The following is a 24,906-nucleotide window of genomic DNA, read 5'->3' as shown; positions in this document are numbered from 1 at the left end:
GACGTTTCAGGTCGGGACCCCTGTTCAGATCAATTGTAGTAGGGAAGAGAAAGCTGAAAGGGACAAAGCCTGGCAAATGATAGGTGGATACAGGCATGGGGGAGTTGATGGGCAGATAGGTGGACAAAGGTCAGAGATGGGAAAAAGAGCTAATGCAATGTGGTAAGGGGGGAGAATTGCAAAATATAAAGCCAGAGGAAGGGATATAGACAAAAGGGGAAAGGGGGGGGGGGGGGGGGGGGGGGGGGGGGGGGGAGGGGATTCATCAAATCAAGTACTATTTTGTCTTTTTGTTGTCTCGTGTTTTGTGAAGCAACTTGGAAACCTATTTTGCATCGGCCGAAATGAATTATGCAAATCTGTAAACATCCGGCTCATAATGCAATTCATGGAATAATTCATTCACTGGCAGAGTTGCTGCCTCTCAGCACCAGAGACCTTGGGTGCTGTCTGTGTGGATTTTATACGTTCTCCCTGTATCCTCATGGGTTTCCTTCGGGTGTTTGTGTAAGTAGATTAATTTCTCCCATTGTGTAGGGAGTGGATACAAAAGTGGGGTAACATCGAACTAGATATGTTGTATGGGTGATTGATGGTCAGCATGGACTCGGTGGGCCGAAGGGCCTGTCTCCATGCTGTATCTTTCATTCAACTAATTTTTCTTATACCAATCATTTTATTTATGCCAGTTGTGATGCTCTGAGAAACTGTTTTATTTCTCCAATCTGTACTATCTTCTCTAATCTATTTGTTAATAGAGTAGCGTTCAAAATGTTAACGATTTTATTTGGCCAAAATCCCTATTGAAAATCAGCAGACTTTTTTTTTCATTGTATGTTTTCAGATTACCTTAAGCATAGGATCTGCTTGGGGCGGCCAAGGTGGCGCAGCGGTAGAATTGCTGCCTTACAGCGCTGGAGACACGAGTTCGATCCCGACTATGGGCGCAGTTTGTACATTCTCCCCGTGACCGCGTGGGTTTTCTCTGAGATCTTTGTTTTCCTCCCACACTCCAAAGACGTCCAGGTATGTAGGTTAATTGGCTTGGTGTATGTGTAAACTGTCCCTAGCGTGTGTAGGATGGTGTTAATGTGCGGGGATCGCTGGTTGAGGTGGACTCGGTGGGCCGAAGGGAATGTCTCCACACTGTATCTCTAAACTGAACTATTCCTAAACTAACATTTAATTCCTCATGACGTATCAATGATGGACTTTCATCCTTTAATTTAGTTGGTGCCTTATAAACTAATCATTTTATTGCTCAAATGGGCAAGAACAATTTTCTATTTAACATACACATTCCAAGAATAAATCTGCAGAGATTTATTGTATGTTTTGCAGAAGATGTATTTGCAAAACCCACCATCTTTTCTGATGCTAGATACCCAGTAAAAAGGGGAATTTTGGAGGTTGCAATTGCACACAGAGTGCTGCTCAGTTGATAACTAATAGACTGTTCATAACTGGATTATTTTGTTATGGTGAAAAACATTGTTTGTTTAAAAAGAGATGTGCCACTGAAATAGGCCCGTCGGCTCACCCAGTCCACACCGACCGATAATCCCCGCACACCCACCAGGGACAATTTTACCAAGCCAATTACCCTACAAACCAGTACGTCTTCGGAGTGTGGGAGGAAACTGGAGATACCGTAGAAAACTTCGGCAGGTCACAGGGAGAACGTACAAACTTCGTACAGACAGCACCTGTAGTCGGGATCGAACCTGGGTCTCTGACGCTGTAAGGCAGCAACTCTACCACTGCGCCACCGTGCCGCTCCCGATCAGAGTTATCGAGATCAAAACCTAAAAACTGCAAATATTTAGCGTCTAAAATTTCAAAAAATGGTAAATCCTGGAAATATTCACCAGCATCCGTGGAGAATGAATAACCTTTCAAGTTGATCATTCTCTATCAGAAATTAATTAATGGCATAATGCAAGCAGCGGATATTATTTAATGTCTGTAACAGAAGCATGACGGAGAACTAAATATTCCAGGATACTTTACCTCATGAAAGGACAAGCAAATAGATAAAGGGGTGTGGCAACACTTAATAATGCAGGAGATTAGTGAACTGCTGAGATGTGTTCAGGCATGAGAGATTATGATGTAGAATGTGAATCAACAGGTGGAGCAGAGAACCAGCAAAGGATAGGAGATATTGACTTATTTATAATGTACTAAATGGCAGCTATAAAATTGGGTGTGACATAATCAAGAAATTAGTGGTGCGTGTAATAGTGGCATTGGAGACTTTAACCCCCATGACAACTGGACCATCCAAGCTTGCTGCAGTAAGATGGATGATGAATTCAGAGAATGTATTCCATATGCTTTATTTCTCTCAAAGGCAGAACCAGCTAGGAGTAATACAAGCATATGGATCTCATTTTGAGCATTGAGAAAAATGTGATTGATAAAAGCCGTTTGACAACAAGGTTAAAGTAAGACTGGGCAATAAGTGTCAAACTGGAAGATTACGAGGATATTGCCAAGATTCAAGGGCCCGAGCTACAGGGAGAGGTTCAGCAGGCTCGGATTCTATTCCTTGGAGTGCCAGAAGATGAGGGGTGATCTTATAAAGGTGGACAAAATCATGAGAGGAATAGATTGTGTCATCACACAGAGTCTCTTGGCTTGAATAGGTGAATCAAGAACCAGATTTTATAGGAACCGGAGGGGTAACTTTTTCCCCATACAGAGGGTGGCGGGTGTATGGAACGAGCTGCCAAAGGAGGTCGTTGAGGCAGGTGCTATCGCTACATTCAAGAAACATTTGGACAGGTACATGAATAGGACAGGTTTAGAGGGATATGGGCCAAAGGCAGTCCGGTGGGACTTAGTGTGGTTTGGGAAATGTTGGTCAGTGGGCAAGTTGGGCCGAAGGGCCTGTTTTCACACTGTATGACTATAGTGTGTTGAAATTTACATTTAGTTTAAAAGTGATGCGTTAAAAGTGAAAATCTGACGATGGAAATAATCAGGACATGCAAGAAGAGTAGATTTTGATTCACAGAAAGAACACATTTAAAAAGGTACGATGCCACACAAGTAATGTTTAGCATTTAAATAAATCATGCACAAGTTTTTTTGAATTCTAAACAGAACAAAAATCCCAAACTAAAAAAGTGATTCATCTTTGTCTGACCACTTTTTAGGAAGTGTCCCAAGCTGAAATGTTGCCCATCTTCCCCCAGAAAAATTACACTACTACTACTGTATGTACGTATATATATTTATTGCTCATTATTCTATGTTTGCTCTTCTGGGTGAGATGCTAACTGCATTTCATTGTCTCTGTACTGTACACTGCACAATGGCAATAAAGATTGAATCTGAATCTGAATCTATCCATTCCCTCCATGGATGCTGCCTGAACTGCTGAGGGTTACTCCAGCACTTGGTGTTTTACTGGAGAACATAAAGATATTGTTTTCAATCAAAAGAGTTATAGTACATATATTTAGTTATAGAACAGGCCCTTCAGCCCACAATGCCTGTGCCAAACACAATACTCATGTAAACAGAAACATTTATAACTGGAAATTAAGAAGTTGTAGGGAAATTAATCAATTAGTATTTGTCCACATGAAAGAAAAAGCACAAAACCAGTTGAATATATTACAATATCAAGGACCTGGTGAGAATAAAGAAGGCGAGCTTGAAAGCCGATTAATCACAAGGACTTTAGGGCAGCACAGTGGTGCAGTGGTAGAGTTGCTGCCTTACAGCACCAGAGACCCTGGTTTGAACCTGACTGCGCATGCTGTCTGTACGGAGTTTGTACCTTCGCCCTGTGACTGCATGGCAGGGTAGATGTTGGAATCTATAATGAAGTATGTAATAACTGCACACCTTGAAAAGAATGTAGACACAAGGAACTGCAGATGCCGATTCACAAACAAGACAAAGCACTGGAGTAACTCAGCAGGCCAAGCAGCATCTATGGAGAACATGGATAGGTGATATTTCGGGTCTGAAGTAGTCCCTATCCATCCATTCCCGCCATCTGACACAATGTAAAGGTTTGTGCAGAGTTTAGATGGATTAAATGAAAAGAAAACTGCATTTGAGTACTTTGAAGATGCAATTCCTAAAGGAGATGGAGGAATTATTGGATGAACCTCCAGGGGTTTATGATGGGTCATTTGGAGATTCAAATATATATCTGCTGGTTTCACCATGTCTATTAGTTGATTAGTAAGGATAGAGCACAGGGGATTGGGGTACTGTTCAGGCATTAGTAAATAATTTGTTATTGGACAGAGAATAAAGATGGGGTATACTTTTCAATCTGGCAAGATATGGCCTTCATCAATCTTCATCAGAGTATTGAGTATCGAAGTTGGGAGGTCATGTTGCATCTGTATATGACGTTGGTGAAACCGCATTTAGAATATTGTGTTCAATTCTGGGCACCTTGTCACAGGAAAGATATTTTCAAGCTTGAAAGGGTTCAGAAAATATTTACAAGGATGTTACCAGGACAAGAGGGTGTAAGCTACAGGGAGAGGTTGAATAGGCTGGGTCTCTATTCCATGGAACGCAGAAGGATGAGGGTGGATTATATAGAGGTGTACTAAATCATGAGAGGAATAGATCGGGTGGATGCACAGAGTCTCTTGCTCAGAGTAGGGGAATCGAGGACCAGAGGACATAGGTTCAAGGTGAAGGGGAAAAGATTTAATAGGAAACCGAGGGGTAACTTTTTCACACAAAGGGTGGTGGGTGTATGAAACAAGCTGCCAGAGGAGATAGTTGAGGCTGGGACTATCCCATCGTTTAAGAGACCATTAGACAGGTACACGGATAGGACAGGTTTGGAGGGATATGGACCAAGCGCAGGCAAGTGGGACTAGTTTAGATGGGACATTGTTGGCCGGTGTGGGCAAGTTGGGCTGAAGGGCTCGTTTCCACACTGTATCACTCTATGACTCTATAAATTGCTCTGTTGGGAACTGGCATAGAACCAATAGGTCAAACGGTCTCCATGTGAAGTAATAGTACATCGTAAGTAAGTCAGGCCCTGCACCATCAGGAATATCCATCCATGACCCTTGTTCTATCTCGAGACACATTCGTATTTGGAGTGGGATCACAAAGATTTCCATCAGGGAGTACTGCCAGAATGTATTTTAAATACTATGGTTTCCTTTTTGGCCAGTGCAAGGTCACAGCAAGTATACATAGACACTGATCCAGAAATAAACATATGTGGCTTTCATTACCATGGGAGGTTGGATGGCTGAGGCAAGCTGATATCCATGTCTCCCAGCCTTCACACAGGCAAACGGTAGGAAGACAATTCAGACTTCATTGATCTGACCAAATGGGTATGCTTAAACACGGTGGATATTTTCTGCGCTACTGGGCGAGTCAACGTATAAAGGAGCAGTACGGAATGTGTTGTCAAGGTCATTAATAGTCGCCCCAAGGCCACATCTACCAATGAGATAGAATTTGGATGGGCAGGAAAATAGCAAGACTTGCTTCCAATCTAACAATGACTACATGTATTGGGTTTAAAGGTCCAGTGGGTCATTTATAGTACAATCAAAGTTATAGTGCCAAGTAATATATGCCAACGGCATAGCTACCCCCGTAACCCTATAATGATTCTGTAATTATTTATCCACAATTCATTATTGCAGCAAACTTTGCCGAGTAGAACATAGCTAATCAACATTTGACCTTAATCAAACCTTCCGTGTACAACAGGTCAATGGATACACGATTACACAACAAAGGAGTATCCCCACACAGTGATTAGTGTTGACTGAAAAGGGAGATTAGAAATGACATTATAGATCAACAATATCAAAGGTTTATTCCAATACTAGCCAAATATCTCAGATCTTTCGTCAAGGGAGTTGCCACCGTTTTAATGACATGGCGTGAAGATGCAGTGCTATTTTGCATGTTCTCTCTTTCTGGATTGTGAGTGGTTCTGGTCATCCCGTCACAGGCGAGACGTTGAGACTTTGGAAGAGGGTGCATAAGAGGTTTACCAGAAGGCTGCCTGGATTAGAGGGCATTAGCTGTAAGGAGGTTGGGTACATTTGGATTGCTTTCTCTTGAGTGTCGGAAGCCGAGGAGATATTTCATAGAAGTACAGAAAATTACATGTCAATAGGGTAGACAGTCAGATTGTTCTCATCCCCTCGGCCCTCATGTGTTCTTCAAGCCGCCCCTGCAGACAGGGCACGTTGGTCACCGTGGGGTTCCCTGCCCTCTCCCCGTCATTTTGTCCGCTACTCCACTGCCGCCGCCTCTTCCTCCTCCCCCACAGTCATAAGTGATGGGAGCAGAATTAGGCCATTCGGCCCATCAAGTCTACTCCGCCATTCAATCATGGCTGATCTATCTCTCCCTCCTAACCCCCATTCTCCTGCCTTCTACCCATAACCCCCGACACCAGTACTAATCGAGAATCTATCTCTGCCTTAAAAATATTCATTGACTTGGCCTCCACAGCATTCTGTGGCAATGAATTCCACAGATTCACCACCCTCTGACTAAAGGAATTCCTTCTCACCTCGATTGTAATCACGTACTGTATAGTCTTTCCGCTGACAGGTTAGCACGCAACAAAAGCTTTTCACTGTACACATGACAATAAACTAAAACAAAGTGACTCATTCACTGAGTGCTGGTGAATGAGGTGAGAGTGACCCGATTCGAGAAGTTCAAGAATTACATTTGTGTTACCATCCCCGACTTTTACAAAAGAATATTGAAATTTTAACTCCAAACCAGTGCAGAGCTTCAAGATAACTCATCATGTGAACGGGAGCACCCACCGTATAAGCTTCACCGTGGCCCGAGTGGACATCAGCGCCGATTAACTCATCGCCTGCCAAATCGATGCCCACAACACCTTCATTGCGGTATTTCTTGCACAAGCGTAGAATTTCAGCAGACCATTCTGAAAAGCAAACAAAAACACACGTTTGTCACTCTAAGGCGTACAGGTTTGTAAGTTACTTGGCTTTTGTAAATTGTAAATTGTAAATTGATCCTAGTGTGCAGGATAGTGCTGGTGTACGGGCATCGCTGGTTGGCGTGGATCAATGTCACGAGGGGCCTGTTTCCACACTCGCTCTCTAAAGTCTAATATATATATATATAAAACAATGAAAACACCAGAACACAAAGTTTCAAACTCATCTCTGGAGGGAATGGGCACACGATGCTTCGGGTCAGGATCCTTCTTCAAAGTTACTCCAGTACTTTGTAGGTAGACAAAACTGCTGGAGAAACTTAGCGGGTGAGGCAGCATCTATGGAGGGAAGGAGTAGGTGACGTTTCGGGTCGAGACCTTTCTTCAGACAGTACTTTGGGTTTTGCTCACGAACCCAGCATCTGCAGTCATTTTGGGGTCTCCAATATAAACACCAAAATAGATTTAAAGTGGCACAAAGTCCCAAAGGCCCTGCAACTGGATCTGGAAACAACAGTGGCAACACTGACAAGGGAATGCTGTGGTAAAAACACAATGTGACAGATTTGGAGAGGACAAGACCGTGTCTTGAGGAAGAAAGATTCTAAGGGGAGTTAGAGGCGACCGTGGCTGACAAAGGAAGTCAAGGACAGTATATAAAAATAAACGAGAAGACGTATTACATAGCAAAGATGAACAGGAAGCCAGAGGATTGGGTAACTCTTAAAGAACAATAGAGGGGAACTAAAAAGGCAATACAGGGAGAAAAGATGAATTACGAAGGTAAACTAGCCAAGCATATAAAGGAGGATAGTAAATGCTTCTTTGGGAATGCGAGAAGGAAAAAAATAGTTAAGACAAATGTGGGTCCCTTGAAGACAGGAATAGGTGAATTTATTATGGGGAACAAGGAAGTGGCAAACAAGTTTGAACTTGATGAGAGCGGCACGGTGGCGCAGCGGTAGAGTTGCTGCCTCACAGCGTCAGAGACCCGGGTTCGATCCTGACTACGGGTGCTGTCTGTATGGAGTTTGTACATTCTCCCCGTGACCGCGTGGGTTTTCTCCAAGATCGTCGGTTTCCTCCCACACTCCACAGATGTACAGGTTTGTAGGTTCATTGGCTTAGAATAAATGTAAAGCATTGTCCCTAGTGTATGTCGGACAGTGTTAGTGTGCGAGGATCGCCGGTCGGTGCGGACTCGTGGGCCGAAGGGCCTGTTTCTGCGCTGTATATCCAAACTAAGAAAATAAAACGTAACTAAACCTGAAAGGTACGTTGGCACGGGAAACGTGGCGATTCTGTGTACACCACGTTTCTGGTGACACAGAAGAAAGCTACTCAATTGTTGCATTCATTTGATTGTACTTATGATTTTACTGGATTGGATGCGGAACAAAGCATTATAATGTATCTAGTTACATGTCGCACGTCGCAGCGGCCTCTGCAGCCCGTCTGTCGTTTTGTTATTTTTTGTCTTGTTTGTATGTAGTTTTTTTGTTTAACTGGGTATGTGTGTGGGGGGCGGGGGTGGGGAAACTTTTTAAAATCTTTCCCCTGCACGGAGAACCCGACCTTTTCTCTGTCGGGTCTCCGTTGTCGTTGGGGCCAAGCACCGTGGAGCGGCCTCCAACCGGAACGACCTGGGGCTCCAGTCGCGGAGCTGCGGACTTACCCACCATCGTGGAGCTGGCCGAGCGGAGCGGGAGGAGCTGTGGTGGCGCGCTGCTGCGACCCGACCCAGGAGATTCGGGGGCTCCAGCCGCTGGCCCGGTGGACGGTGACACCGGGAGCCCGCGGGTCCCTGCTGGGAGACCGCTTTTCGGGGCTTCCGCAACGGCGACTTCTCCCGCCCGAGTTGCGGGGTTGAGGATGACCTGGAGCGGGGCCTTACATCGCTCGGCACGGCTTTAAATGGCCACGGGACTTGTTAGCGCACGCCGGGGGCTCCAACACCAAGACCCGGAGCGCGGCCTTGCATCACCCGGCGCGGCTTTATAATTGCCGCGGGACTTATTTACCATCGCCCGCCGGGGGCTTTGACTCTGACATCGGGAGGAGAACGAGGAGTGCAGGGGAGAGATAAGACTTTGCCTTCCATCACAGCGAGGAGGAGATTCACTGTGATGGATGTTTGTGTAAATTGTGTTGTGTCTTGGTTCTTCTTCTTGTTTGTATGACTGCAGAAACCAAATTTTGTTTGAACCTCTGGGTTCAAATGACAACAAATAAATTGTATTGTATTGTATTGTATGTGACAATAAATTAATTACTACTTCCTCAAATACTTCAGTTATCAAAGGTACACAAAAATGCTGGAGAAACTCAGCGGGTGCAGCAGCGTCTATGGAGCGAAGGAAATAGGCAACGTATCGGGCCAAAATGTTGCCTATTTCCTTCGCTCCATAGATGCTGCTGCACCCGCTGAGTTTCTCCAGCATTTTTGTGTACCTTCGATTTTCCAGCATCTGCAGTTCCTTCTTAAACACTTCAGTTATCAATACTGACACATTTCAGACATGTCCAAAGTAGGTAAAATGTACGTTTTTTTTAAAATGTGGATAAAAGTACAAAACTCTATTTGTTTCAGTTATAACATATTACCTGGCATGTGACGCATGCAGCAAAGAATGGATCTCACTTTAACTTTAAAATCCTTTTCTCCTTCCTTGAAGCCCATATTGACAAGGTGGACCACTTCATCAGGACTTAAGTCTCCTCTGCATACAGAAGGAAACACAAGTTTACTGGATGTGAAGGCAGCCAGAGGCAGATTGATTGGACTTCAATGCTATATCTTGCATTGAATGCTGTACCCTATATCCATGCACTGCGGATGGGATGAATATATTCACATGAAATCATATCTCTGACTGGATAGCATGCAAACACACTCGATAAATAGAATCAAAACTCAGATTCAATCCCGACCACGGGTGCTGTCTGTACAGAGTTTGTACGTTTTCCCTGTGACGGCGTGGGGGTTTTCTAGGTGCTCTGGTTTCCTCCCACAGTCCAAAGAAATGCAACTTTGTAGATTAATCGGCTTTGACAAGTTGTAAAATTGTCCCTAGTGTGTCGGATAGTGCTACTGTACGGGGTGATCGTTGGTCGGCATGGACTCAGTGGGCTGAAGGGCCCGTGTCAACGCTGTATCGCTAAAGTCTAACATACAAAACAAAACATAGAAACATAGAAAATAGGTGCAGGAGTAGGCCATTCTGCACTGCCATTCAATATGATCATGGCTGATCATCCACTCAATATCCTGTACCTGCCTTTTCTCCATATGATCCCTTTAGCCACAAGGGCCACATCTAAAAGAAAATGAAAGATCAAATCATTTCTTCCCAACTTTTTTTCCCCACACTTGTCATTTCTATTTCTGCATCTAATTTGACATTTGATTCACGCCCCGTTTCAACCTGGTGTGAAAAAGAGGGTAGTCAGTGGAAAGTTAAAAAAAAAAAAATGCAGATGCTGCAAATCAGTAATAAAAATAGAAAATGCTAGAAATACTCAGCAGGTTGGGAAGCATCAATGGAAACAGTTACATTAACAGTCCTTCCATAGTGATGAATGATAATCAAATCTGGGCTAAAGGGCAGAGGAAAACTATCAATAGACAATAGACTTTTAAAAGGGGGAGTATAGGTCAGAAGAGAAAAGAGTGCGATTCATAAGATCATAAGCGATAGGAGCAGAATTAGGCCATTTAGCCCATCATGTCTACTCCGCCATTCAATCATGGCTGATCTGTCTCTCCCCACTAACCCCATTCTCCTGCCTTCTCCCCTCTCTGATGCTTGCATCAGAATTATGAATGAGCTATTCCGTGTACATGATCACGAGGGGAATAGAGAGGGTAGATGCACAGAGTCTATTACCCACAGTAGGGGAATCAATGACCAGAGGACATAGGTTTAAGGTGAGAGGAGAAGATTTAATGGGAATCTGAGGGGCACATTTTAACATGGTGGGTATATGGAATGAGCTGCTGGAGAAAGTAGTTGAGGCAGGAATGATAACAAGGTTTTGAAGACATTTGGACAAGGTACTTGGATATTAAAGGTTTAGTGGGATATGGGCCAAACATGGGCTGTTTGGACGAGTGTAGTTGAGGCATCTTGGTCGGCATAGAGAAACTGAGCCAACTTCTATGCTGCAATACTATGACTCCAACTGGTAATGAGAAATGAAGTCAGGCAAGAGGATACTGGAATAATACTGTCTGAAACTTATGCAATTGTTAATTTGTTTGTGTAACTTTTTAAAAAACTATTCCATGGTGCAACATTCTTTATATGATTCCTACATTAAAGAAATCACACACGTGTAACTATCTTCAAATGCATTTCAAAATGTAAACACTTCAATATGCATTTCAATCCTGCTCTCATTCAATGTCCTTTCATCGCTGCTTTCTTTTTGGTTTTGCCTCCCCCGTAATGGGAATGATGTTGTTACTCTAGTCCCATCTTGATGCAGAGCCACATGGTTTGTGGGAGATAAGTAAAATCCCCAAAGGTACATATTTTATACTTTTGACAGTGATTTATTGTTATACAAAATTCCTGTGCAATTTAGCCATCAGTGGGGAACCAGAGAAAGCATCGCTTAAAGATAATAACAGTAGTTACGTTTCCTGCCAACTATACAGTATTTCTGTAATAATTCTTACAAAAAAAATAATCCCTTAAAAAAAAAAAATCTGCTTTTTCTCAAAGACTTTGCTCGGATTACTTACGGTTTTTGGTTCCAAGGAATAGGATCAACATCGCAGTTGGCCATGTAATGTGGACAGTATCTCGCTTCAAAATATATAATGCCTTCATTTGCTTTCATTTCCACAAGCTCGTAAGCTATTCTTTTCACAGCTTCCCGGTCTCCACTGAACACAGGGGGGGAAAGTAACAGTTACTCTCAGTGTTAAAACAACCAGACTTTCCAAGCCGCTGAGGAATGTTTCACCCGACTCCGGAGTTCCATCTTCACGGCAAGAGGGCCCTGAAAATTATTGGACTGGCTGCACGGCCACAAATGGGCCCCGACCTCGGGTGTTTCACAGAGGAAGAGGACTTAACTTTCATGGCCTTTCCCCACCGTGGAAATGTTTGATTCTGCTGTGGGGGGACGTTTGTGTTGAACTCTATAATGTGTTGTGTCAATATTTTTATTTTTTTAACCTTTTTCTATGGTTTGTATGGATACTTATTATTTATCTTATGTAAAGCACTTTGGTGTCAATGCGAGTTGACTTAAAACGTGCTATATAAATAAAACTTACTTACTTACTAGAGTCTTGCACACTTGAAGACTGACGTGTAAATCAAATAGTACTTACATAGTTGAGGTGCTGTTCAAGTAATTTTTGAAAATAATAATGGTCAATAGACAACAAATAGTAATGTACATCTGTTGTTGCAGGAAACTATGATAAAAAGTTGAACAAAAGCAGCACAACTGCTGCCTCACAGCACCAGAGACCCAAGTTCAATCCCGACCTCGGGTGCTATCTGCATCGAGTTTGCACGTTTTCCCCATGACTGCATGGTTTTCCACGAGGTGCTCCGGTTTTCTCCCACTTCCCATAGACGCACGGGTTTTTTCAGTTAATTGGCCTCGGTAAAAAATGTAAATCGTCCCTAGTGTGTAGGGTAGTGCTAGCGTGTAGGTGTGAACGTGGGAATTAGTGATAGTGATCCATGGTCGGCATGGTCTCGGTGGGCCGAAGGGCCTGCTTCCATGCTGTAATTCTAAACTGACAAAAGTATCTCCTGCACTCTCAGTATATGATGAGCAACTTAAAAAATAAAAAACTTTGAGGACAAATTGGATGAGAATATTATTGGCAAGGCTCACTGTCATTGTTCATCCCTAATTTACTGGAAAAGATGGTTGTAATCTGTCTTTTGAAGTTGCTACAGTCCTTCCAGTGAAGGCACCATTGTAGTACAGTAGTTAGGAACTGAGAGCAGTCACTCCCAGGGGAGAAGTTTCAGTTTTGGTTTATTGTTATTGCCATGTGGATCGAAGGGGGGGGGGGGGGGGGGGGGGGGGGGGGGGGGGAGAATCCAAGAAGATGCCTAATCAAAGTGCCAAAAATTGTGATGGAACATTTCACCTTGAGACCTTAACTTGGTGCCATTACTCGGCAATAAAAATAGGTGACATTTTGCAACATGAGCAGCAACAGAAAATACTTGGCAGCAAAACTTGAAGATGATTCTTGCCCTCTAATGGCAAACTACAGTTAGAATGAGAGTGGACGGAATCCAAAACCTTGGAGCCGTATGCAGGGCATGAGCATCTTATGTGTTATTATCTTATGAATGATACAGTAATCATTCATATATCAAGTCATCAATACAGTGAACCCTTGTTGCAATGAACTATTGGGGGGGGGGGAGTCTGTTACTGCCTATTGTCCCTATAACAGAGTAAGGGATTATCATTGTGTAAGTGGCAGAAACAAACAAACTGCAGTTGCTGGTCAATGCACAACGGGTCAGGCAGCATCTCTGGAGAACATGGATAAATGAGACCCTTCTTCGGACTCTCTGTCCAGAACTGCACCTGGATTTCGTGCAAGTTTAGTTTAGAGATGCAACGCGGAAACAGACCCTTCGGCCCACCGAGTCTGTGCCGACCAGTGATCCCCGCACATTAACACTATCCTACACACACTGGGGACAATTTTACACATACCAAGTATACAAACCCTAGCAAATTAAGCTACAAATCTGTACGTCTTTGGAGTGTGGGAGGAAAGCGAAGATCTCGGCGAAAACCCACACGGTCACGGGGAGAAAATATAAACTCCAAACAGATAGCACACGTAGTTGGGATCAAACCCTTGACACCCGTTCTAATCCTGAATTTTGTCTGTCACTGCCTTCAAAATATCCACTGACTTGGTCTCCACAACCCTCAACAAATCCAGCAACAAATTCTACAGATTAACTATCTTCTGACTAAATACACCATGATAACAAGCTAAAATGCACCAACGGGAATTGACATGAGTGCACCGTGGAGCGAAGAATTAAAGTTGTGATAATGGAACAGATTGCACTTCAAGGCAAATACACTCCTCTATGCAGGATCCAGTTTACTCATTATGTGGGAATATGAATGAACTTTGTGTACTCAGTGATGATTGATTAGAAGTGGTGCCTCTGATTTCTAAAGTGGAATCAGGAGTCCAGATAACATGAAATAACCTGGTCAACATGGATATGGATTTCAACCATAAACTTCACTTAACAGGTGGCTCAAAGATAGAGAGTCAAATAGAACAATTCAAACATCCGTAGTTCAAAGTCTAACATTTTAAAAATCACATTCGTTCAGCATTGCAAGCTTCTTCTGACTGAGAGTCAGAGGGAGACTAGAGATATGTGAAAGGGTAAGGTGTGAAAATGACAGATCATAGCAGACGATGATCAAGGGGGAAGTGAGGGAGGGGGCACAGAGGGAGGGGGCACACAGGGATAGGGTGAGTGGTGGAAATGGGTTGAGTTGGGGAACGGGTGAGTGGTGGAATATTGCATTGGGAGAACAAGGCCCAACGGGTCCCACTTGGTCTCGTATTATTTAAAGCTTCACTTACGCAATTGTTGGCATGTAATAGTCGAATCTTGCAAGGAACTGAGTGAGATCAAGGGGTTCTTCATATCCAATGTAGTTCGAAAGTCCTTCTGCAGTGTCTGCTGGCAGTTTAATCTCACGTTTTCTAAAGAGCCAATAGGGACAATTACCCCCAAATGGTTGCGAGAGTGCCATAATATTCTTTATTATACATTACACAAGTCTAATAATGATAATGCAAAACATGTTACAGAGAGTTAACAATGTTTGAAAAAAAATGTAACAACACCAAAAAGACATTTGGACATAGATAGGAAAGGTTTAGAGGGTTATGGACCAAGAGCAGATAGGTGATTTTGAGTTTAGTTTATTGTCACACATACAGTGGTACAGTGTAAAGCTTTTGTTGAAATGTGAAAAAGTTTTCAGCCTGAAGAAGTCTCGGACCCGGAAGGTCACCTAACCCCTTTTCTCTCGAGATGCTGTCCGGCCTGCTGGAGGCGTGGGTTCGAATCCCACTTCTGACACCATGTAAAATGACTTACTGCACACACACAAGTCTTTTACTGTAACTGTTTATTAAACTAAGTCTTTTGCACTATGCTGTAGCTGTCCGTGGTCATCACTGGAGCTAGAGCGCGAGCTAGAGGTGGGGACACTACAATTATACTGGAGACAATGGGGAGTGGTTAGTAATGGGGAGGTCACTAGGGTTAAAGGAACATGCACTGATCTACACTTCATGTCTATCTCCACTCTGTAGACATACTGGTAATGGCTTGATGGGCAAAAGTGGACCCAAAACAAGTGAGGTCAATGGGAACGATGGAATTAGTTGCGTTAGGCTTGAACAGATTGGCAATGCAGCGTTGCCTAACAGACAAAATTCATCAAACCATTTCATTGGTTGCTGCCCCTAATATTTTTAATCAGAAGATGTACAGGAGCCATCTGTTCTACAAAAATGTTTTTTTTCCCCAATCTCAGCACACGATCTGTGACCTGCTTATCAACGCATAAATATCACAGGCAGCAAAATGTGAAATATTCAACCACACCCAACTGTGAAAATGATTCATGCCTTTTGCTGGTATCTTTGGGGTTGATATGTTGTATAGGTTATAGTACAGATGTCGGGAGTTATGGGGAGAAGGCAGAAGAATGGAGTTGAGGGGGAAAGATAGATCAGCCATGATTGAATTCAGCTTGATGGGCTGAATGGCCTAATTCTGTCAATTTTTAACATTTAAAAAAATAGCCGGTGACCTGGCTGAAGCCTCGACTACACGGAGAGCACTCTCGACCATGAAGGAGAGTGACGAAGACCTCCTACGACCTCGTGGCGACCTTACCGCAACTATGCGTCACGGGCAAACTCGCTAGAGGTCGCCCAAGTGGGACAGGGGCTTAAAACATCAGAGTTATTTCTAACCACACCTGCAGTAACAATCAGTGCAGGTATTCTATTTTTAAACTGCATGTGTGCACAGCCATGCTCTTTCAATGTCATTGACTATTCGTTAGATTATTTCCCCATCGTGTTAAATTCAGTCATTGTCCCAGGAATTCAAAATTAATGCATTTTATATTTTATATAAAAACACATTTTAAATGATATTCAATTCAAATGAACAGATGGTTTGCAGCGGAGAAATAACACTTGAAGAACTCAATGGGTTGACCAATGTCTGTAGTGACCAGGGGAGGAATGGTGGACATTTCAGGATGAGACCCTACATCAGAACGGTATTGTCTGATTTCTCTACTTCATTGCAAACATTTGCATTTGTCTCTGGAACTGTTGCGCAACAATGCTGAGAACTATATATTCCACACCCTGCAACTTCCCCTCACTCCATCTATTGAAATTGAGTTTGACGATTGTATTTGTGCATAATATTATTTGACTTTTTTTTGTATTTGATTTGATTTAATTTGTAATGGCTCGATTGTATTTGAGTATAATACAGTTTGGTTGAATAGTAAACAAAAAAGCTTTTCACTGTACCTCGTTGCCAATGACAATAAACCAGAATAATTACCGAGGTACAGCGAAAAGTTTTGTTTTGCATGCGATCCAAACAGATCAAATCTGCCATATGTAAATGCAATCAGGTCAAACTCAAGTACAATAGATGGAGCAAAGAGGAAGCTACAGAGAGCAGAATATATTTCTCAATGTTGTAGTGCATCAGTTCCATAACGTCCCATCCCACAATGGGGTAGAGATGAATCGGACAAACAATAATAAACCCAATGTGGAGAGTGCCACAAGGGTGGGACAAAGATAGAAGATTAATGGGAGAACTGGGAAGGGGGAGGAGATAGAGAGAGAGCACGGGCTATCTGAAGTTAGATAAGTCAATGTTCATACCGCTGGGGTGTAAGTTACCCAAGCGAGACACGAGGTGCTGTTCCTCCAATTTGCGGTGGGCCTCACTCTGACAATGGAGGAGGCCCAGGACAGAAAGGTCAGATTGGGAATGGGAGGGGGATTTGAAGTGTTGAGCCACTGGGAGATCAGGTAAGTTAAGACGAGGTGTTCAGCGAAACGAGCACCGAGCCTGCGCTTGGTCTCGCCAAGGAACTACAGACGCTGGTTTACTCCAAAGATAGGCATAAAATGCTGGAGTAACTCAGTGGGTCAGGCAACATCTCTGGAGAAAAGGAATAGGTGATGTTTTGTGTAGAGACCTTTCTTCAGACTGATGAAGAGTCTCTACCCAAAACGTCATCTATTGTAAATTGTCCCTAGTGTGTGTACGATGGTGCTAGTGTACAGGGAATGATGTTCGGTGCGGACTCTGGGGGCCAAAGGGCGTGTTTCCGTGCTGTATCTCGAAACTAGACTGCAGTGATGAATGTCAAAAATTGTAAACTGCACAGCCCTTGCTCCGTAACACTGTTGATGTGCAGTTGAGAGAAGGAAGCAAGAAAGATAAATGAACCGTGGATGAGTCTGAACACCAACAAAAAAACAGATGTAAAGCCATTAACTCCGAACATTCACTTAATATTTACTAACCAGATGGTGTACAGAAACAATGGGAATTAGAGGTAAAATACAAAGGCAAATAACATATCAACTTACTTGGCAAAGTACAAAATGGTTTCAGGTTTTATAGCCCCGTCAAGGTGAAGATGGAGTTCTATCTGTAATGAAGAGACGAGAACATTATTTGTTTGTTATGCAATTCCCGTACAATTCTATTAAGCATGAAACTGGGTAATGGTTGTGCATCCAAAAGTTATTGGCAGAAGGGGACCATTCAAGTTAGTGAGAGTGAAAAGTAGTGTTGTCGTTGGAGGGAGGATTAGAGTAAGAGGAACGGGTGCTGTTGTCCACAAATGCAAGTGTGGATCTTGAAAATTATGTACCAGGATTAAGGCATCTTCATGCGGCTGAAGGAAATTGGCCACTCCACAGCCTTGCAATGAAGAAACAGTTTGAGGCATTAATTCGAGTCCCTTACTGTCAGGCAAAGGAAATATCAAAATGTAATTCAAGGGCAAACCACAGAAGATTTAGGAAATTGAAAGACATTAATATCAGTTAGTAAAAAAACAACAGAATTGGAGTAGTTTAGTAACAGTAGGTTAGATACAACACCGAAACAGGCCCTTCGGCCCCATGCCAGCACCGACCAGCGACCAGCCCATACACTAATACTATCCTACACACACTAGGGACAATTTACAATTCTTACCAAAGCCAGTTAACCCACAAACCTGTACGTCTTTGGATTTTGGGAGGAAACGGGAGGAAACAGGAGAAAAGCCACGCGGTCACGGGGAGAACGTACAAGCAGTAGCCATGGTCAGGGCCGAACCAAGGTCTCTGGGACTGTAAGACAGAAACTCTAGCGCTGCGCCACCGTGCCACCCCTAGTTAGTGCTGCTGCCATAGGATTACAGCGACCCATGTTTGGGTTCTCCATGTGGTATGTCCACGTTCACCCTGTGCCTGCACGGGCCTCCTCTGGGTTCTCCAGTTGCCTCCCACACCCCAGAGACCTGCAGGATAATTAGTTCATCAGCCTCAGTAAATTGGCCCAAGTGGTTGGCAGGAGAATGGAGGCCCAGGTGTGGGAGGTGAATGAGAAAGGAAGAAAATGGGGGAATTGTGTACATCAGTGCTTAGCTTAGTTTAGAGACACAGCATGGATACAGGCCCTTAGGCCCACACCAACCAGTTCTACCTTATCCTCCTTTTGCATCCTACACACTTGGGACAATTTACAGAATCCAATTAACCTACAATTAACACCGGCACGTTTTTGAAATATGGGGGTAAACCGGAGCACCCGAAGAAAACCCATGCTGTCATAAACTCCACACAGAGACCACCCGTAGTCAAGATCGAACCCAGGTCTCTGGTTCCGTGAGGCAGCAGCTCTACTGCTGCCAACACTGTGCCGCCCACTTTGTTTGGCGATCAGTGCAAATGATAGACTTAAAAGGTTTGCTTCCATGCCCATTAACACTAGGTAGGGAGGTATTGGAGACAGAATAAAAAGTCATGCTACTGGACTGGGTGGCTGGAGGCTGGAGGTCACACAAGTAAACCCCCAGGAACATGTCCAACCACATTTGGCAAGCCATCTTATAGCACTTCACCCATCAAACACAGGTTGCATTTAAATTGTGTCAAGGAGGCTTTTTCTCTTTGAACAAGCAGCTAAGTCACTAATAGCATCAGCAATTAATGTATTGCATGTAAATAAGGCTCAAACAGTTAAAAATCATTTTAGGCTTTGCCCCTCCCCCCCCCCTCCAACTGAAGCAAACTTTGGTGCTACCAACAGCAGGGTGGCGCAGCGGTAGATTTGCGGCCTGACAGCGCCAGAGACCCGGGTTCAATACAGACTATGGGTGCTGTCTATACGGAGTTTGTACATTCTCCCCCTAATCTGCGTGGGTTTTCTCCGGGATCTCCAGTTTCCTCCCACACTCCAAAGATGTACAGGTTTGTAGGCTAATTGGCTTGGTAAAATTGTAAATTGTCCCCAGTGTATGTAGAATGGCGTCTGCGTGCGTGGATAGTTGATTGGCACGGACTCAGTGGGCTGAAGGGCCTGTTTCGGCATTGTATCCCTAAACTAAAAACAAAATTATAGAGCCTCTGAAAGAAAGTTTGGCATTGTTGAATGCATGGCGCAAGATATACTCGTTTGTATGAAAATACATGTTAGAATATGTTGATGCTGCAGTATAATTCAAATTGACAGTCAAGCTCACACGGAAAGCCCGAAAGATCTTAATTCCAAGAAATTATTTGGGTGTTTACAGCAAACCGTGCAACGCCTTCTTAAATTAACCTTGAATTAACTGATCTCCATTAGAAATACAGCATGGGGAGTTTGTACTACTCTAAGGACTAAGCCTGGCAAAATAAACAAGATCATTGTTAGACTTAAACAATGAGCTCTGGGCTAGTCAGGAAAAACATAATTTTTAACTAAAAACCAACATAATCCATCACCTGGAGTATTGTGTGCAGTTTTGATCTCCTAATTTGGAGAAGGACATTATTGCTATTGAGGGAGTGCAGCGTAGATTCACCAGATTAATTCCCAGGATGGCGGGACTGACATATGATGAAAGAATGGATCAACTGGGCTTATATTCACTGAAAATTAGACAAATTAGAGGGGATCTTATAGAAACATATAAAATTCTTAAAGGATTGGACAGGCTAGATGCAGAAAAAATGTTCCCGATGTTGGGGGAGTCCAAAACCAGGGGTCACAATTTAATAATAAGGGGTAGCCCATTTAGGACTGCGATGAGAACATTTTTTCACCCAGAGAGTTGTGAATCTGTGGAATTCTCTGCCACAGAAGGCAGTGGTGGCCAATTCACTGGATGTTTTCAAGAGAGAGTTAGATTTATCTCTTCGGGCTAAAGGAATCTACGGACATGGGGGAACAGCAGGAACGGGGGGACTGATTTTGGATGATCAGCCATGATCATATTGAATGGCGGTGCTGGCTCGAAGGGCTGAATGGTCCACTCCTGCGCCTATTTTTCTTTCTCTGTTTCTATGTGTCTTTGAGGTGCATTAAAGAAGGCATTGCAGCTTGTTGTTAATACCCAAATACTTTCTTGGACTGAGATCTTGCACGCTTCCCTCTGAGCATGAGTTTCACTGCCAACTTGAGTCATGCAAGGATATATTAGCGAAGACGGACATAGATTTAATCAGAGGCAGATTTTTAATGAATATCTGATAAAAAGGATTGGACATTTTCAGGCAGGTTATTCCAGACCTTGAAGCCATTGATACACCTGTAGACTTTCAGCAGTTTAAGTCTAATTATTTATGAACATTTCCATGAGTACTGGACACATACTTGGGAAGTCCGGGCCAACTAAATAATTCTAACATGCCTTTGTGTGCCAACAGTCAAGCTGCACATCCAAACTCAAGACTTTCAGATTGTTAACTCACTAACTCCATTTAATCTACACTGTATGACATTGGGAGACTATGCATGCATAGAAATTTATAGAAATTATAGTAGAAATAGTAATGTGCATGAAATAGCAATGAAGAAGGGTCTCGACCCGAAATGGCACCCATTCCTTCTCTCCAGAGATGCTGCCCGTCCTGCTGAGTTACTCCAGCATATCTTCGGTTTAACCTAGCATCTGCAGTTCCTTCCTACATTGTTCAACTGTAATTCTACTTCGCCCACAGAACTCTACCAGCCACCTATTGCAATACCAAAGGCTCCTTTTCTAAATGTGTTTTGCACAATCTTTTTCTTTCCTCTCGTGTGCAAGTCGAGCCAGCGATGCTGCAGCAAGCAAGATTATCAATTGTACCTGCACCTCATTGTACTTGTGCAGATTTGAATAAACTCAGCTTGACTCATCCGTGTCCTCACCCATGAAGAACAAACCGAAGTATTCAATTGCTATGCAGATTCTTTATTCTCCGGTGCAACATAACTTTGAAAATAAATGGTTTCAGGACCTAGTGAGGGGTGCGTAAAGTTACAAGTAGGTATATCCCTTTTATCTTATTTTACTCTCTTATATATTCTGTTCTCTATTTTTCTCTTTCTTTTTCTTTGGCTTTCTTCGTAACTCTTTTTCGTGTTTTAAATTTCTACGGGTCTCTCTTGATCACTCTTTCATGCACTTATTATCCTATCTAACTCTCTCTACTTTCCTTCTTTTGAAAGTTTAAAACAAGAAGTGGTACAGGAAATGTATTATGTTATTTTTGGCTTATATCACTGTAATGTACATTACTTCTAATAAATAAAATATTTTTTTTTAAAAAATCTTTATTCTCCATTATATATTATTTTTTTCACGACTGATTCTCCATTTATTCTCCATTCTGAATTTTTTTTTTGCTACCAACTTTTTCTTTGTACGCATTTGTGGAAGCCTTTATAGCACCTTTTGTGGTTTTCTTGCAAGCTTATTCTCACACTGTTTCACACTATTAATCAATCTGTCTACCAATGTTTGCCAAATTTTAAACCTAGTCCCAATCTTCAGTCTTAATATATAATTTTCTGAGCAACTTTACGTGACACGATACAATAAAACTTGATTCATACCTGGAGGGAAATTGATGTAGAAACTATTCTTGACTATTTGTGTTAGTCACCATTGGGCCAAAGTGAAATGTTGCTGCATTTGTTCCTAATATGATAACCATTAGTTATCATTAAGACTCTCCAATCTATCATTGCCAACTCACTCCTCGTTTTTGATAATCCCATGTATATTGTGTAGAACACAAAATGTTGAGGGTTGAGTCAGAAATTAGGTCATGTAAGTGGAATTGGCTGATGTTCAGGAGATGAGCTTTTGACGGCTTTGGAGCAGTCGCTGGATGTTAGAAGGGTGAGGCCGCACCTCCATGAAACTTACCAAGTAGTGAATGGCCTGGATACAGTGAATGTGGAGAGGATGTTTCCACAGGGTTTAGTGGGACAGTCCAGGACCTGAGGCCATCGCCTCAGAATAAAAGGATGGACTTTTATAAAGGAGATGAGGGGGAATTTCTTTAGTCAGAGTGTGGCAAATCAGTGGAATTCATTGCCACACAAGATTGTGGAGGTCAGATCAATGGATATTTTCATGGTGGAGATGTCAGGGTTTATGCGTAGATGGCAGGAGAATGGGAAACATAGATCAACCATGAGTGAATGCCAGAGTAGACGTGATGGGCCGAATGGCCTAATTCTGCTCCTATCATTTATGAACTTATGTTCCCGTCCCCTCAATTTCTCATCAAACTGCAGCCCCACCATCCCTCCAACCAATCTAGCAGATCTTCACCATACTTCATCTACAACAAGTGTGTTTTTTCCTCTGGAAGAAACACAAAACTGTACACAGTGCTCCTGGTTCAGACTCACCAAGACCCAAATACAATTGCATTAAGACTTATTTAATGTTGCAACAAAGGGTGGCTTGACAGTCTGTGGTTTCCCATCTCCCTCTCACCACAAACAGTCTCAAGGGTGTGAACCAGATGTGTCAACTATCCATCCAGCACTTTGAGTTTGTGTTTTTAACTCCAGCCGAGTTACTCCAGCACGGTGCAATTTTTTTTTTAAACTATCTCGGATGCCCCGTCTTAGTTGCCCAATTCTGAACACAATTTTAATTTCTTATAGGATTTACAGCAGAGGGGCACTGGTCCAAATTCTATGTTAATTGCAAATGGGTTTTCAAAAATCAATGGCACTATTTCAGCTGGTGTTATTCCAGCACTCTGTAACATACACTTCATAATGACTATAATCCCTAGAATTGCAATTGTTTCTATTTTGAACATTAATCCCCGTTAGGATTACAGCAGTAATAATCTGTATTGTTTGTATTTAACTAAACGGGCGGCCTCTCAAAACTATTATCTTTTGTTTCAAACGGACCCGAGCAATCGCAACATGTGGAATTGAGCTGAAATAGTTAGTGACAATAATAAACAAGCAACGCGAGCACCTCGTTGTGCAAAGCAACGAGATCAATAAAGCCTCCCGCTTTACCTTGGGCTTGTTGAAGTTCTGTACGTTTTTTGTAGATCTCTGTTCCATTGCTGAGGCTAGCGCGTTTTCGCCAGTGAGTTTGACAGCTTCAGTGGCGCAAAGGTCCAGCTACGTCCTCGCAATTGTTGTGGAGCCGGGACTCGGGCACCTAGGGCCATTTTATAAGCGGTAGACCCGCCTTAGTCCCGCCTACCCACTCAACGCTGGAACTCAGCCCGACAGCTTCACTCACTCACGCCGAGCCAGTAATACATTGACAAATGAATTGGTTTACACGCCGCTCCCCAGCGACAAGGAGCCGGGAGTTAAAGCTCTTGGAGATTGAAGGACGATGCAGGAAATGTCGCCCTGGTTAGAAACATAGAAACACAGAAATTAGGTGCAGGAGTAGGCCATTCGGCCCTTCGAGCCTGCACCGCCATTCAATATGATCATGGCTGATCATCCAACTCAGTATCCCGTACCTGCCTTCTCTCCATACCCTCTGATCCCCTTAGCCACAAGGGCCACATCCAACTCCCTCTTAAATATAGCCAATGAACTGGCCTCAACTACCTTCTGTGGCAGAGAGTTCCAGAGATTTACCACTCTCTGTGTGAAAAAAGTTCTTCTCATCTCGGTTTTAAAGGATTTCCCCCTTATCCTTAAGCTGTGACCCCTTGTCGTGGACTTCCCTAATATCGGGAACAATCTTCCTGCATCTAGCCTGTCCAACCCCTTAAGAATTTTGTAAGTTTCTATAATCTCCTCTGAATCTCCTAAATTCTAGAGAGTATAAACCAAGTCTATCCAGTCTTTCTTCATAAGACAGTCCTGACATCCCAGGAATAAGTCTGGTGAACCGTCTCTGCACTCTGCAATCCGTTCCCACTGTTGCATCATCAGGGACTGAAAGGGCTGGTGTCAATGTCAAACACCCTCGCCCATTCTCCACAGGCAGCGCTGCTCTGAAACCCCAAGCCCCACGGACACATAACATTCTTGGAGGATTCGACAGGGAGGTAGATGCAGGAAAAATGTCCCCGATGTTGGGGGAGTCCAGAACCAGGGGGTCGCCGTTTGAGGATAAGGGGTGGGCCATTTAGGGCTGAGATGAAGAAAAACTTTTTCACCCAGAAAGTTGTGTGAATGTGTGGGATTCTCTGCCACAGAAGGCAGTGGAGGCCAATTCACTGGATGTTTTCAAGAGAATTTTAGATTTAGCTCTTAGGGCAAAAGGAATCAAGGGATATGGGGAGAAAGCAGGAACTGGGTACTGATTTTGGATGATCAGCCATTGAATGGCGGCGCTGGCTGGAAGGGCCGAATGGCCTACACCTGCACCTATTTTCTATGCTTCATACATGTCACCCCAAT

At 43.2% G+C, this 24,906-nt stretch overlaps 1 protein-coding gene across 1 annotated transcript in view; it reads right to left on the bottom strand.

The window, feature by feature from the left end:
* The window catches only part of ada (adenosine deaminase), a 35,954-nt gene extending 12,229 nt beyond the window's left edge, over positions 1-23,725 (bottom strand). Inside the window, exons 1-6 of the mRNA XM_055652525.1 lie at positions 23,551-23,725; positions 17,625-17,686; positions 14,556-14,678; positions 11,691-11,834; positions 9,548-9,663; positions 6,804-6,928 (exon numbers count right to left, since the gene is read on the bottom strand). Coding sequence (XP_055508500.1) covers positions 6,804-6,928; positions 9,548-9,663; positions 11,691-11,834; positions 14,556-14,678; positions 17,625-17,686; positions 23,551-23,598 — 618 coding nt within the window. The 5' untranslated portion in view covers positions 23,599-23,725. The remainder of the gene's footprint in view (positions 1-6,803; positions 6,929-9,547; positions 9,664-11,690; positions 11,835-14,555; positions 14,679-17,624; positions 17,687-23,550) is intronic.
* Between the last annotated feature and the right edge of the window lie 1,181 nt (positions 23,726-24,906).

This window comes from Leucoraja erinacea, chromosome 21 (genome assembly GCF_028641065.1).
Source record: "Leucoraja erinacea ecotype New England chromosome 21, Leri_hhj_1, whole genome shotgun sequence".
In the NCBI taxonomy this organism is placed as follows: domain Eukaryota; kingdom Metazoa; phylum Chordata; class Chondrichthyes; order Rajiformes; family Rajidae; genus Leucoraja; species Leucoraja erinaceus.
This window is presented reverse-complemented; position numbering and strand designations above follow the sequence as displayed.